Genomic DNA, 14,976 nt, shown 5'->3' on the forward strand with positions numbered 1-14,976 from the left:
CCCCCATTCCCTGTGTCTGGGCCGGGTTAACGAACAGGAATCTCCTGTCACAGTGCCACACAAACCACATCTAGGGTGGCTACCAGGAGGGTGGAGACTCCCTTTGTACAAGGAATCCCTTGGGAAAGAGGAGGGGTGATGGGGAGAAGGTACTGCTGGGGAGGTTCTGATGGGACTCCAGAAGAAAATGTTTCCCCAGGAGAAGAGCTGGACATTGGAATCCTCTCCAAGGGAAGCAGTGGACTGATTCCCCTACACTGGACAGTTCAAAGACTCAGCTCGGCAGGGCACTGTGCCAGCTCATTTCAACTACACCATCAGCTGGAAGGCTTGGACCTGGAATCACAGAATCAGGCAGGGCTGGAGGGGAGCACAAGCAGCAGGCAGTGCCAACCCCCCTGCCATGCCCAGGGACACCCTACCCTAGAGCAGCCTGCACACAGCCTCAGCCAGCCTGGCCTCAAACACCTCCAGCCATGGGGCCTCAACCCCCTCCCTGGGCAACCCATTCCAGCCTCTCACCACTCTCCTGCTCAACAACTTCCTCCTCACCTCCAGCCTCACTCTCCCCACCTCCACCTTTGCTCCATCCCCCCCACTCCTGACACTCCCTCACAGACTCAAAAGTCCCTCCTCACCTTTTCTGGAGCCCCCTTCAGATGCTGCAAGGCCACAAGAAGGTCCCCTGGGAGCCTCCTCTGCTCCAGCCTGCACAGCCCCAACTCTTTCAGGCTGTGCTCACAGCAGAGCTGCTGCAGCCTCTCAGCATCCTCCTGGCCCTGCTCTGGACACTCTCCAGCACCTCCGCAGCCCTCTTGGCCCAGGGGCTCCAGAGCTGGATGCAGCACTCCAGGTGGGCTCTCAGCAGAGCAGAGGAGGAGAATCCCCTCCCTGGCCCTGCTGGCCACACTGCTGCTGCTGCAGCCCAGCCTCTGCTTGGCTTTCTGGGCTGCAAGTGCACCTGATGATCCTTGGGGTCCCTCCCAGCCTGGCATTCTGTGCACTTATGAAGCAGGAGGCACCTGGAGGTGCTTCATCCATGGCAAACATGCACTGGCAGCTATTGCTGTGCAGAAGAGGGAGCAGCAGGCTTTGGAAGGTGTTTATGTCAGTGTTGAGCTGAAGGACCAAAACGTCTCCAAACTCAGGCATGGAATTGCAGACAGAGCAGCAGCAAAGGCTGCCCCAAGGCTTTGCTGGGGGGTGTCAAGAGGCTGTGCTGGAGCAGTCCATCACTGAAGCAAAGTGGTGGTGCTCTGGAACAACTGCTAAACCTGATGTTTCCTGCCTTACTCATTGACACTCTGACCACCCAAAAAAAACCCAAGACTATTTTCTTCATCTCTTACCTTGAGAATAAACTCTCACTGTTCCCCCAGGGTAAGGCAAAGAGGGTCAGGGTCAGCCCTCCTGCTCTTAACTCCCTTCACCTGCTAAGATCCCTGATTAGCTCTCCTGGCTTACATAAGAGACTGACAAATCATAGTTCCAGCTCTTTCTCCTTTTCCTCTGATCTCTGCCCACTCCTCACTAGATCAAGAAACCTGTCCTTATGTTGGTGAGGGTTTGGTACAGCCTCCAGAAACAACCTTCTGGAGCACTTATGTCAAATGGTCTCTGGCAGAAGAAAAAGCCCACAGAGAAACTCGACAAAGAAAACCCAGGGAGAAAGCCAACAGGGAAAGCTCACAGAGAGAGTCCTTGGAGAAAGCCAACAGGGAAAGCTCACAGAGAGAGTCCATGGAGAAAAACCATGGAGAAAGCCAACAGGGAAAGCTCACAGAGAGAGTCCATGGAGAAAAACCATGGAGAAAGCCAACAGGGAAAGCTCACAGAGAGAGTCCATGGAGAAAAACCATGGAGAAAGCCAACAGGGAAAGCTCACAGAGAGAGTCCATGGAGAAAAACCATGGAGAAGGCCAACAGAGGAAGCACACAGAGAGAGTCCACGGAGAAAAAAACTCATAGCATTCAACAAGGCCAAGGGTAAGGTCCTGCACCTGGGTGGGCACAATCCCAAGCACAGCTCCAGGCTGGTTGGGGAATGGCTGAGAGCAGCCCTGAGGAACAGGCCCTGGGGGTCTGGGCTGATGCAAAGCTCAGCCTGAGCCTGCAGGGTGAGTGCAGCCCAGACACAAGCCTGCGCTGGGCTGCAGCCAGAGCAGTGTGGGCAGCAGGGCAAGGGAGGGGATTCTGCCCCTTGGCTCTGCTCTCCTCACACCCCACCTGCACTCCTGGGGGCAGCTCTGCAGCCCCCAGCACAAGCAGCACATGGAAGTGTTGGAGCCAGCGCAGAGGAGGCCACCAAGATGCTGAGAGGGCTGCAGCAGCTCTGCTGTGAGCACAGGCTGAGAGAGTTGGGGCTGTGCAGCCTGGAGAGGAGAAGGCTTGGAGGAGACCTTGGAGTGGCCTTGCAGGGTCTGAAGGGGGCTGCAGGAGGGCTGGGGAGGGACTATTGAGAAGGGCTTGTGATGCCAGGAGGAGGAGGAATGGGTTTGAAGTGGCAGAGGGGAGATTGAAAGTGGGTGTTAGGAAAGGGTTCTTGGCAGTGAGGGTGGTGAGAGACTGGCACAGGTTGCCCAGGGAGGTTGTGGAGCACAGAATCTTTGATCACATTGGGTGAATCTGTGCTCCACAACCTCCCTGGAGGTGTTCAGGACCAGGTTGGATGAGGCCTTGAGCAACCTGTTCTACTGGGAGGTGTCCCTGCCTATGGCACAGGTGGGTTGGAAGTGGCTGAGCTTTGAGGTCCCTTCCAATCTGAACCATTCTATGAAAAACCATGGAGAAAGCCAGCAGAGAAAGGTCACAGAGGGTCCACAGGGAAAGACCATGGAGAAAGCCAGCAGAGAAAGGTCACAGAGGGTCCACAGGGAAAGACCATGGAGAAAGCCAGCAGAGAAAGGTCACAGAGGGTCCACAGGGAAAGACCATGGAGAAAGCCAGCAGAGAAAGGTCACAGAGGGTCCACAGGGAAAGACCATGGAGAAAGCCAGCAGAGGAGGCCCCCAGCAGGAGCCCCCAGCGGGAGCCGCCAGCCTGTACTCACTGGAGGCCGAAGGGGTTGTCCTTTGGTGTGAAGAACATGACTCCTGCCCTCGTCTCCTCGGGGGCCTGGGTGGGCACTCGCGGCTGCCGGAGCCTCTCCACCTTCGAGAAGTGGCTGCCTGGGAGGTCCTTGGGGTCCAGAGCTGGCCTGGAATGGTTCCGAGGGTCCTGCGCCGACCCCGCCGGAGCTTCTCTTCGCTCCATGAACATGCTGACAGGCCTGTCTCGGGGGGCAGTGTGGGCTGGTGAGACACCCCTGCTCCCAACAGTGAGACCCTTGATGTCCACTGACGAGGTTGGAGGCAGCCCTGTGGCGGGGCTGTGCTCCCCTCTGCTCTGGGGGTGCAGGATGAGGACCGACTGAGGCCTGCTGTCTGGTTTCTTGGTTGCTTTGTGGGGGAGCTCCTTCAGCCTGCTCTGCTCAGCCCTCTGCAGAGCCTCCACCTTCCCCTGCTGCTCAAAGGCTTTTCGTTGCCTCTCCAGGATTTCCTTCTGCTGACGGATCTGCTCCATCATCTCCCTCTCGTTCTGCAGCTGAAGCTGCTTTTGCCTCTCCTCCTTCTCCACGTTGAGTTTCTCCAGCCTCTTGATGACTGAGTCTGGAGAATGGGCCTGTGCTGCAGCTGCTGGCCCCCGTCCCTCTCTTTCAGTGGAGGACTTCTCCTTCTCCTGCCCCAAGGCTCTGCCCTGGTCTGGCTCGGAGTCCGTCCTGACCTCAGAAAACAGAACTGTCCTCTCCTCTCTTTCTGCTGCTTTCTTCCTCCAGCTATCCTCCATCAGCTTCACCTTGTCCTGTGGTGGGATGTAGAAGGTAGGCAAGCTGCTGGAGAGGAAGGCTTCTTTGGGATGTGCCTTGTAGGCAGTGTTCTGAGGGTCACCAACCCTCACAGCGAGGACATCAGGCACCTCCAAGTCTGAAGGCATCCTCCTGCAGGCTGGTAAGCTGCTGTTGGCATCTGCTGCACAGAAAGACTTCTCCTGCAGATGGGCCTGGGGGCTGCTGGGTAAAGGCTCAGCGGGCAAGGACTGCGCCTCTTGCTCCTCCGAAAGCAAGGAAGCGACGTTGTGACTTGGGCTATCTTCACAGCTTAGCATCTCGAAGCTCCCTTGCGAGCTTTGGCTCTCCGGGGTTCCCTGAGGGGACTGCAGCGCCTCGGGCACCAGCTCTCCGGACCAGCGCCGCTCCTCCGAGGGCGACAGCCCCCCCGTGGAGCGCACCTTCAGCAGCTCCAGGCTGAACTGGGCCTGCTCCAGCTCGCGCATCCTGCGGCTCTCTCGTTTGGCACGAACCACTCTCTTCTGGTTGAGGTCCTCCAGCGACTTGGGTCTCTCTCTCACAAGGACCTCCTCCTCGGCGTCCGCCCCACTCCGGCTGCTGGCTGCCTCCTGCCTTTTGTAGGCTAAATGTGCAGAGGCATCCAGCGGGTCCAGGTGGTTCAGCCGATTGTTCTCCATCAGTGACTTACGCTGCTCCACGGCTCGCACTCGCTCCTCAAACGAGCTGTCCTCCCACTGGGACGGGTCGGAGCCCTTGACTTCCAAAGCAGCATCTACCTCCAGTCCATCCTCTTCCCTAGCTGAGAGGCCGTTCTCCAGCTGCGCCTCTTTTAATCGCTGCTCTTTCAAAGCTCTGTACCTGCCGGCAAGCAGAAAAACAGCTGTGCTATCGCTGTGCCCACTCACCCGCTGCAGGGCACCGCACTGCTGGCATTGCACCGCTGTCTCCACCACCACATCACCAACACCCTCAGCACCTCAACTCCACCATCATCACCACCTCATTGCCAGCAGCATCACTTCACCACCATCATCACCTCACCACCATCATCACCAACTCATCACCACCAGCATCACTTCACCGCCACCACCACCATCACCACCATCACCACCACCTCACCACCATCACCACCACCTCACCACCATCATCACCACCACCTCACCGCCACCAGCATCACCTCACTGCCACCACCATCATCACCACCAGCATCACCTCAGCAACACCATGACTACCATCATCACCACCACCCTTACCACCTTGCCACCATTGGCATCCCCAAGCAACCCTCCCTGCACATTGGTGCAAGATGCTGCAAGTGCACATGCGGGTTTTGACCTCCTCCTATGCCCTCTCTCCTTCTCAAGGACTGCCCCAACACACCTGAAAGCTCCTCTCATGCTGAGGGCAGCAGCTCCAGCCTCCATCCCTGGTCTAGCTTGTTTGTAAGATGATGGAACCAGGAGATCTTAACCCACTGCACTCCCTTGTCTTCTCCATCTTCACCACCCTGCCTGGGCTGCCTCTGGTACAGCAAGCAGGGACTTGTGCCCCACGCCAAGAGCTATTTGCAGCTCTGAAATCTTCCCCACTATGTCAAGGTGCTCCACATCTTGCAGGCAGTGCCTTTGGAGAAGGAACCAAGCCCTGCCCTGTGGCCAGCAGGACAAGGCATGGCTGGAAACCCTCTGCCCTTCACTGCAGCTGGCTCCGGTATCTGGTGTGGCTGCGAGGCAGCAAGCAGGGCGCTGAGGCAATCGGAGTTAAAAATAGGCTGCTTAAAGTGGTGCTGCTGCCAGGGGGAGGAAAAAGCCCTCGTGGGTATTTCTGGCCTGGGCTTTCTGCCGTCTACGTGCTCCAACCTGAAATAGGCTCTGCTCATTGCAGCAGTAGGGCAGGCAGCTAAAGAAACTCCTTTGCTAGAAAGCATGGACAAACAAAGGCTCAGGGCAGGTCGGGGAAGGGTCAAGGATCCCAGTAAGGGACAGCCTGTAAGCCACTGCAACCTGAGCACTGCCCTAGCTGCCAGCAACCACCTCCCTCCTCAAGCAGCACCCTCGGAATCATGGAATCATTACGGTTGGAAAAGACCTCTAAGAGCACTCAGTCAAACTGTAACCTACCATGACCACTAAACCATGTCCCCATGTGCCACGGCCACATGCTTCTTGAACACCTCCAGGCATGGAGATTCCACCACCTCCCTGAGCAGCCTCTGCCAATCCCTGACCACTCTTGCAGCAAGGAAAATATTTCCTGCTCTCCAACCTAACCCTCCCCTGGCACAACTTAAGCCTATTTCCTCTCATCCTATTACTAATCACCTGGGAGAAGACACCAAGCCCACCTGGCTCCAACCTCCGTTCAAGGAGCTCTAGAGAGCAACGAGGCCTCCTGTCAGCCTCCCCTTCTCCGTGTCCCTCAGCCCTCCAGCCCCTCTCGCCAGCCTTCCTGCTGTTCTCCGCACACACTCCAGCCCCTCCGCGTCCTTCTTACACCGTGGCACCCACCAAGCGGTTTCTGTGCCGAGGCCCAGGGCAGTTACCTCTGTCGTGCCAGGTACCCCCTGCAGGCTGCCTGCAGGCCGACGAGTTTGGCCCTGCTGGCAGCGTAGCCGAGCTTGGCGCGGTGCCCTCGCCAGGCCGCCTGGATGCTGGTGGCCGCCGTGTGCCGGCGCTTGCTGTAGTCCCGCCAGCAGCTCTGGATGAGGTGCGCGGCCAGCTGCAGCTGCAGGAACCTTCTCCGCTCCACGAAGCCACGCCAGTGGCTCTGCAGCACCACGGCAGCTTTGCCCAGGATGAGGGGGTCCAGGGGCGGTTCCCCTTGCTTTCGGCTCTGGTAGCTACGCCAAAACCTCTGCAAACACAGCAGGCAGCTCTGGGTGAGGGGGTGGGGATGGGAGAGCACCTGCCTTCAGCCAGCCTCCTCTGCTCTGCCTTCAGCCAGCCTCCTCTGCTCTACCTTCCCCCTGCTCACATTATGATGGCAGAAGGAGTCAGCTTCTGACTGCAAGCTCCTTTGTTAGAGAGGAGACCTGAATTTGTCCATCAGCTGTATCTGTGTCACAGAGGGATGGGGGTTAGAAGGGTTCTCTGGGGACCATTTAGTCCATCCCACCTGCTAAAGCAGGGGCACCCACAGCAGCTTGCCCAGATCACAGTGTCCAGGTGGGTTTGGAATCTCTCCAGAGAAGACTCTGCAGCCTCTCTGGGCAGCCTGCTGCAGGCCTCCAGCACCCTCGCAGTGAAAAAGTTTCTCCTCCTGTTCTGATGGAGCCTCCTGGGTTCCAGTTTGTGCAGTGTCCTTTGCCCTGTCCCTGGGCACCACTGAGAAGAGTCTGGCCCCATCCTTTTACCCCCCCACAGTTCCTATAGCTCTTGCTGAACATTGCTCAGCTCCTCTCTGGGGCTGCTCTTCTGCAGGCTCTCAGCCCCAGGGCTCTCAGCCTTTGCTCCTCACAGAGCTGCTCCAGGCTCCTCAGCAGCTTTGCAGCCTCCACTAGAGGCTCTCTCCAGCAGTTCCTGGGCTCTCTTGAATGGGGAGGCCCAGAAATGGACACAGTACTTTAGACATGGCCTCACCAGGGCAGAGTAGAGGGGGAAGAGAACCTCCTTCAACCTGCTGGCCACAATCTCCTTCATGCACCACAGCAGACCCTTTGGCCTACTTGGCCTCAAGGGCACATTGCTGACTCTGCAGAGCTGTTTTCCACTTGTCCTGGTGCAGGAGGTTGTTCCTCCCCCCGTGCAGGACCCTACACTTGCCCTTGCAGAACTTCATGAGGTTCCTCTCTGCCCATCTCTCCATCTCGTACAGGTCTGTCTGAATGGCAGCACAGCCTGGCAGGCTGTCAGCCACACCTCCCAAGGTGGCACCATCAGCAGGTGGGGCTGAGGGGACACAATGCTCCTTTACTGATGTCATTGATGAAGCTGTTGACTGGATCCTGTCCTGACCCATGATGACCACTGCGAGCTGCAGGCCCTGCAACTCGACTCTGAGCCGCCGCTTACATCCCTCTGAGTTCTTTCCTCCAGCCAGGTCCCTGCAGGATTCAAACTGCAGTTTGAATCAAACCCAGGCCAAGTGTCACCTACCTGTATGGTGACCGTGGCTTGCCTCAGGCTCAGGAACTGCCTCCTGCAGAGCAGGCTGCGGAACCAGCGCTGCAGCAGCGTGATGCGGCGCAGCACCTCCTGGTGCAGCAGGTCCTGCAGCAGCTGCCTCCCCGCCTCCTTCATGAACACCTGCCCAGGAAACACAGCACCTGTGCTAGCATGGACACCTTACCAGACCAGGAGGTGTGGGATGCTTCAGCCAACATAAACACCTCCAGGGAGGTTGTGGAGCACAGAATCTTTGATCACATTGGGTGCTTCTGTGCTCCACAACCTCCCTGGGCAACCTGTGCCAGTGCTTCACCACCCTCAACCTGGGCCAGTGTCTCACCACCCTCCACCTGTGCCAGTCCCTCACCACCCTCCACCTGTGCCAGGGTCTCACCACCCTCAACCTGTGCCAGTCTCTCGCCACCCTCAACCTGTGCCAGTCTCTCGCCACCCTCACTGCCAAGAACCCTTTCCTAACACCCACTTTCAATCTCTCCTCTGCCACTTCAAACCCATTCCTCCTCCTCCTGTCATTACCAGACCATGTCAGTAGTCCCTCCCCAGCCTTCCTCTATGCCCCCTTCAGATCCTCCAAGGCCACTCCAAGGTCTCCTCCAAGCCTTCTCCTCTCCAGGCTGCACAGCCCCAACTCTCTCAGCCTGTGCTCACAGCAGAGCTGCTGCAGCCCTCTCAGCATCTTGGTGGCCTCCTCTGCACTGGCTCCAACACTTCCATGTGCTGCTTGTGCTGGGGGCTGCAGAGCTGCCCCCAGGAGTGCAGGTGGGGTGTGAGGAGAGCAGAGCCAAGGGGCAGAATCCCCTCCCTTGCCCTGCTGACCACACTGCTCATGATGGGTGGTTGGAAGTGATCTCAGGGATGATCTACTCCAAGCCCCTGCATTTGTTGCTAGGGAGAGAGCCCAACCCCCACCCAACAACGTTCCAAGTTCTATTTAATCATTACAGAAATGAGGGCAAACTTTTTCTCTGTAACAGAATTCTGAGCAGAAACATTTACCATTGTTCTTCCTACTTGGTAGTTGTCTGGATCAAGCTTTATCCTCCAGAAGAAGTCCTGGATATTGTGTCTGGAGGCAGTGATCCCTTGGGGCACCAGGACATGGAAACGGTTCACGAAGTCCTGAGAGGGGAAAAGACACATCCCAGGATTTGGTCAGGTGGGTTCTGAATCGTAGATTTGCTTGGGTTGGCAAAGCCCTCTGAGATCATTGTCCTGGCAGGCCAATAAGCCTAGGAGCTGTGCTGGCTTGCCCCACCCTGCTGCTGCTGCTGGGGAAGCAAGGGAGGGAGGAAAACAAAGGCTTGGGCCATGATGTCCCCTCCCAAAGTGCTCAACAGGGACCCACAGGTGGTTAGGTACTTGTTGGTGTCTTGCCAAATAAGGCTGAGCAAGCCCTGGGGTCACCTAACATGGTCAGTCTGGCAAAGGCCTTCTGATTGGTGACTCTCTGTGGCCAAAGGAGCCTCTGCCCTCGGGCAAGGAGCAGAAATGGAGCTAAGGTGCAAGCAGCTGAGCTGCTTCTGCCTGGCTGCTTCTGCACTGCTGCCTCTGCCCCACGGAGCTGCTTCTGCATTGCTGCCTCTGCCCCATGGAGCTGCTTCTGCATTGCTGCCTCTGCCCCATGGAGCTGCTTCTGCACTGCTGCCTCTGCCCCACGGAGCTGCTTCTGCACTGCTGCCTCTGCCCCACGGAGCTGCTTCTGCACTGCTGCCTCTGCCCCACGGAGCTGCTTCTGCACTGCTGCCTCTGCCCCACGGAGCTGCTTCTGCACTGCTGCCTCTGCCCCATGGAGCTGCTTCTGCATTGCTGCCTCTGCCCCATGGAGCTGCTTCTCCACTGCTGCCTCTGCCCCACGGAGCTGCTTCTGCACTGCTGCCTCTGCCCCACGGAGCTGCTTCTGCACTGCTGCCTCTGCCCCATGGAGCTGCTTCTGCATTGCTGCCTCTGCCCCATGGAGCTGCTTCTGCATTGCTGCTTCTGCCCCACAGAGCTGCCTCTGCCTCCCTGCTCTTGGCCAGTGTGCTCTGCTCTGCCTCATGCTTCAGGCCAGCTTAGCCCTGATGCTTTGGGCTTCAACTGCCTGGAAACTGAAGTGCCTCAAGTTCCCCAGGAGAAGGCATTTAAGTGCCACTGCCATGGTGCTCTCTGCACAGCTGTAAGAGATGCTGCCTGCACCTCTGCCAACCTCCATGCCAAGAGGAACCAGGAGCAGGTCAGAGATCCTCTGCCTCTTTCCCAGCACCCTGGGAAGATCCAGAAGCCTCTCAAGGGCTGAGCAGCTCCAACACTACCACAGAGGAGCCAGGGACTATCTTGACACTCCTACTCCCCACGGTGAGCAGCACAGACCTGCCCTAGGGCTCCAGGCTGCCTTTTGTGTGTGAGTGAGGCAAAGCCATTCTGTGGCCAAACCTTTGCCAGTGTTCTGATTCTCCTAACTGAATGCATTGCCCAGAAGCAGCCCTGGGAGGACTTTCCTGAGCCAGTCATAGAATCATAGAATCATAGAATCAACCAGGTTGGAAGAGACCTCCAAGCTCATCCAGTCCAACCTAGCACCCAGCCCTATCCAATCAACCAGACCATGGCACTAAGTGCCTCATCCAGTCTTTTCTTGAAGACCCCCAGGGACGGTGCCTCCACCACCTCCCTGGGCAGCCCATTCCAGTGCCAATCACTCTCTCTGTGAAGAACTTCTTCCTAACATCCAGCCTAGACCTACCTTGGCACAACTTGAGACTGTGTCCCCTTGTTCTATTGCTGGTTACCTGGGAGAAGAGGCCACCCCCCACCTGGCTACAACCTCCCTTCAGGTAGTTGTAGACAGTAATAAGATCACCCCTGAGCCTCCTCTTCTCCAGGCTGCACACCCCCAGCTCCCTCAACCTCTCCTCATAGGATTTGTGCTCCAGGCCCCTCACCAGCCTTGTTGCCCTTCTCTGGACATGTTCCAGCACCTCAACATCCTTCTTGAATTGAGGGGCCCAGAGCTGGACACAGCACTCAAGGTGTGGCCTGACCAATGCTGAGTACAGGGGAAGAATAACCTCCCTTGTCCTGCTGGCCACACTGTTCCTGATGCAGCCCAGGATGCCATTGGCTCTCTTGGCCACCTGGGCACACTGCTGGCCCATCTTCAGCTTACTGTCTATCAGTACCCCCAGGTCCCTTTCCTCCTTTCACCAAATGTAACTCATTTGTATGGAGCTGTGGGCAGGGCTGGCTGGAAATGACATTAACTACAGATTCTCTAACTCCTGCCTGGTTAACTGCCACAACCAATTCAATCACCCAGCTCAACCTTCCACCCAGCCCCACCGTGGCCATCAGACCATGTCCCCAGGTGCCATGGTCATAGGTTTCTTGAACACCTCCAGGGACAGGGACTCCACCACCGCCCTGGGCAGCTTCTGCCAATCCCTGACCAAAGTCAATCAAAATAATTTGCTTCCATAAATAATTGGTTTGCTCCACTGGCCACCTGAAATGGGATCTAGGGAGTGAGCAGAAGGCCAGAGGGCACTTTACAGAGTGGGGCACACCGAGGTGTGGCCAACATTTCTGGTCTGACAGGAAAGACATCGAGGCAGGGACCTGGCAACCTTCAAAAGGTTTCAGTGTGGAAGGAGAAGTTCTGCACAATCACAGGGGCACCTCCAGTGAAAACAGCACAGAGTGGCTTAGGCTGAAAGAGACCTCAGAGATCATCTACCCCCAGCCCCCCTGCCATGGGCAGAGACACCTCTCAGCTAGCCCAGGTTGCCCAAAGTCTCGTCCAACCTGGCCTTCAGCATCTCCAGGGAGGAGGCAGCCACAGCCTGCCTGGGCAGCCAATTCCAGAGTCTCATCACCCTCATACTGAAGAACTTCTTTCTAAGATCTAACTCTGCTCTCCCTCAGCTTCAAACCATTCCCCCTTGGCCTGGCTCAGACACCCTCAGGAGAAGTCTCTGCAGCCTTCCTGCAGGATCCCTTCAGCTATTGGGAGGCAGCTTTAAGGTCCCCCTGGAGTCCTCCTCTGCTCCAGGCTGCACACCCCCAGCTCCCTCAGCCTGTCCTCATAGCAGAGCTGCTCCAGCCCTTGGATCATCCTTGTGGCCCTCCTCTGGAGTGGCTCCAACAGTTCCATGTCCTTCTTATGCTGGGGACAGCAGAACTGCTGCAAAAATGCTCCAAATCCTCAGTGAGAGCAACTAGGGAAGGGAGTTACCAGCATCTGCACAGCACCTCTGAGGTACTCTGTGGGTTACTGCTGTGAGGACTGCAAGAGAAGGGGAGGTATGAGAGGAGAGATCCTCCAAGACTAAGGTTGGGATCCAAGATAAACCCCCACGGAGCAGTGCTCCTTCTGTGAGCAGCTGCGGTGCAGGATGCGACATCTGGCCAGAAGCAGCTGCCGGCAGGAAGCAAAGCGGCACTGGCAAAGCATGAAAGGACTGCCCTGTGCACAGAGCCCGGCACACATCTGCAGGGGGAGGAGACAGGAAAGGCTCCGGAGCACTCCAGAGGACACTGAGCAGCATCCCCGAGCAACGCAGCCAGCGCTGAGCCGACGGCGCCAAGGCTGCTCCCAGCTGGCTCCCGGCAGGCGCAGAGGAGCGCTCAGAGGGGACACAAAGGGACAGGCTGCAAAGTCCTCCTGCTCCTGGCCTCATCCCATGCTGTGACCTGCCCAGGGGCACCTGGCCCGCACCTAGGTCTAGACCAGCAGGCCAGAAACTGGCAGAGCAGCAGCAGAGCACTCAGCCCAGGGAATCACTTTGGTTGGATCACCCAGTGCAGGCAGCCGCTGACTGTGCCAAGGCTGGGGCTAAGCCATGGCCCTCAGCACCACAGCTCTGCCTCTGGCAAACACCTCCAGGGGTGGGCATTCAAACAACTCTCTGGGCAGCCTGGGCCAGTGCTTGGGAACCCTTTCAGGGAAGAAGTTTCTTTTAATCTCCATCTAAACCTCTCCTGCTGCAACCTGAGGCCATTTCCTCTTGACCTATCACTTTTTAGCTGGGAGCAGAGCCCAGTCCCACCTCACTGCAGCCTCCTTGCCAGGAGCTGCAGAGAGCCATGAGCTCTGCCCTCAGCCTCCTCTTCTCCACACCAAACCCCCTCCTCAGTTCCCTCAGCTGCCCCTCCCTAGCTCTCTTCTCCAGACCCTTTCCCAGATTTGCTGCCCATTTCTGGCCCTGCTCCAGCCCCTCAGTGTCCTTCTTAAGAGTGAGGGAGGGCCCCAAAACTGAATCCAGGGCTCAAGGAAAGGCTGAGCACAAGGGGACAATCCCTGACGTGTTCCTGCTGGCCACACTATTGCTGATCCATCCAAGATGCTGTTAGCTTTCTTGGCCACCTGGGCACACCCTGCCACATATCCAATCCCTCCAGGTCTTTCTCTACAAAGCATCTTTCCAACCACTCTGTCCCAAAGCCTGCAGCGTGTGATCCAACAGCTCCTTCCGTCCCCTGCTCTGCATGAGCCAGCTGGGGTTGGGCTCTGCTGCCAGGCAGACAGCAACAGAAGGGGACACAGGCTCAAGCTGTGGCAGGGCAGGTCTAGGCTGGCTGTGAGGAGGAAGTTGTTGGCAGAGAGAGTGATTGGCATTGGAATGGGCTGCCCAGGGAGGTGGTGGAGTGGCTGTGGCTGGAGGTGTTGCAGCCAAGCCTGGCTGGAGCACTTAGTGCCATGGTCTGGTTGGTTGGGCAGGGCTGGGTGCTAGGTTGGGCTGGCTGAGCCTGGAGCTCTCTTCCCACCTGGGTGATTCTATGCAAGCAGGGGCTGGGAATGCTGCAAAGATCTCTGGCAGGACTAGTGAGAGGTGGTGAAAGGCAGAGCAGGTCTCACTGCACCTGGAAGGAGTATTTGCAGCTGTATCCCGACTGGCGAATGCGGACGGTCTCCAGCATCCCCGTGTAGCGCAGCTGCCGCAGCACCAGGCTGTCGTTGAAGCGCAGGGGCAGCTGCAAGGGCAACAAAACCAGGTCAGCAGTCAGCAAACACCTCCTTGATCTGAGGCTTCTAAGCAGGCAGATGGGTAAGTGGAGCCAGCAGATGCAGCACATCTGCACGCCAGCAAGGATGCTGGGGGAGGGAAGGGAAACGGTGCCCAGGAACTGACCTAATCCCACCAGAGCTGAATCTCCTTTGTTCCTGAGCAGCCATCAGATGGAGCCTCTCAAACCAGACATAGAATCATGGAATCATGCAGTGGGGTGGGTTGGAAGGGACCTTAAAGATCAGCCAGTAGCAACCCCATGCCAGGGGCAGGGACACCACCCACCAGCCCAGGTAGCTCAAGACACTCCTAGAATCAGTTGGATTGGAAAGGATCTTGAAGATCATCAAGTTCCAAGCCCCCTGACATGGGTTTGCCAGGCCTGGCTCAGGAGCAGTGTGGGCAGCAGGACAAGGGAGGTTCTTGTGCCCCTGTGCTCGGCACTGCTCAGGCCACCCCTGCAGTGCTGTGTCCAGCTCTGGGCTCCTCCATTGCAGAGAGATGCTGAGGTGCTGGAAGGTGTTTGGAGAAGGGCAGCAAGGCTGGGGAGGGGCCTGGAGCACAGCCCTGTGAGGAGAGGCTGAGGGAGCTGGGGGGGTGCAGCCTGCAGCAGAGGAGGCTCAGGGCAGAGCTCATTGCTGCCTGCAGCTGCCTGCAGGGAGGCTGTAGCCAGCTGGGGTTGGGCTCTGCTGCCAGGCAGACAGCAGCAGGAGAAGGAGACCCAGGCTGAAGCTGTGGCAGGGCAGGTCTGGGCTGGATGTGAGGAGGAAGCTCCTGGCAGAGAGAGTGATTGGCATTGGAATGGGCTGCCCAGGGAGGTGGTGGAGTGGCCGTGGCTGGAGGTGTTGAAGCCAAGCCTGGCTGGGGCACTTAGTGCCATGGTCTGGTTGGTTGGGCAGGGCTGGGTGCTAGGCTGGGCTGGCTGAGCTTGGAGCTCTCTGCCAACCTGCTTTGTTCTATGACTGTGTCCTTCCAGGATCTGAAGGGGGCTGCAAAAAAGTTGGAGAGGGACATTTTTAGGCTTCAAGGAGTCACAGGA

At 57.6% G+C, this 14,976-nt stretch overlaps 1 protein-coding gene across 4 annotated transcripts in view; it reads right to left on the reverse strand.

Annotated features, from left to right (window-relative positions):
• The window catches only part of MYO9A (myosin IXA), a 249,586-nt gene that overhangs the window by 41,929 nt on the left and 192,681 nt on the right, over positions 1–14,976 (reverse strand). For all 4 annotated transcript variants that reach the window (XM_064157192.1, XM_064157191.1, XM_064157190.1 and 1 more), the window contains exons 20-24: positions 13,792–13,902; positions 8,950–9,072; positions 7,921–8,070; positions 6,369–6,679; positions 3,050–4,684 (exon numbers count right to left, since the gene is read on the reverse strand). In XM_064157192.1, the coding sequence (XP_064013262.1) occupies positions 3,050–4,684; positions 6,369–6,679; positions 7,921–8,070; positions 8,950–9,072; positions 13,792–13,902 (2,330 nt within the window). The remainder of the gene's footprint in view (positions 1–3,049; positions 4,685–6,368; positions 6,680–7,920; positions 8,071–8,949; positions 9,073–13,791; positions 13,903–14,976) is intronic.

Source organism: Pogoniulus pusillus, chromosome 17 (assembly GCF_015220805.1).
Source record: "Pogoniulus pusillus isolate bPogPus1 chromosome 17, bPogPus1.pri, whole genome shotgun sequence".
Classification (NCBI taxonomy): domain Eukaryota; kingdom Metazoa; phylum Chordata; class Aves; order Piciformes; family Lybiidae; genus Pogoniulus; species Pogoniulus pusillus.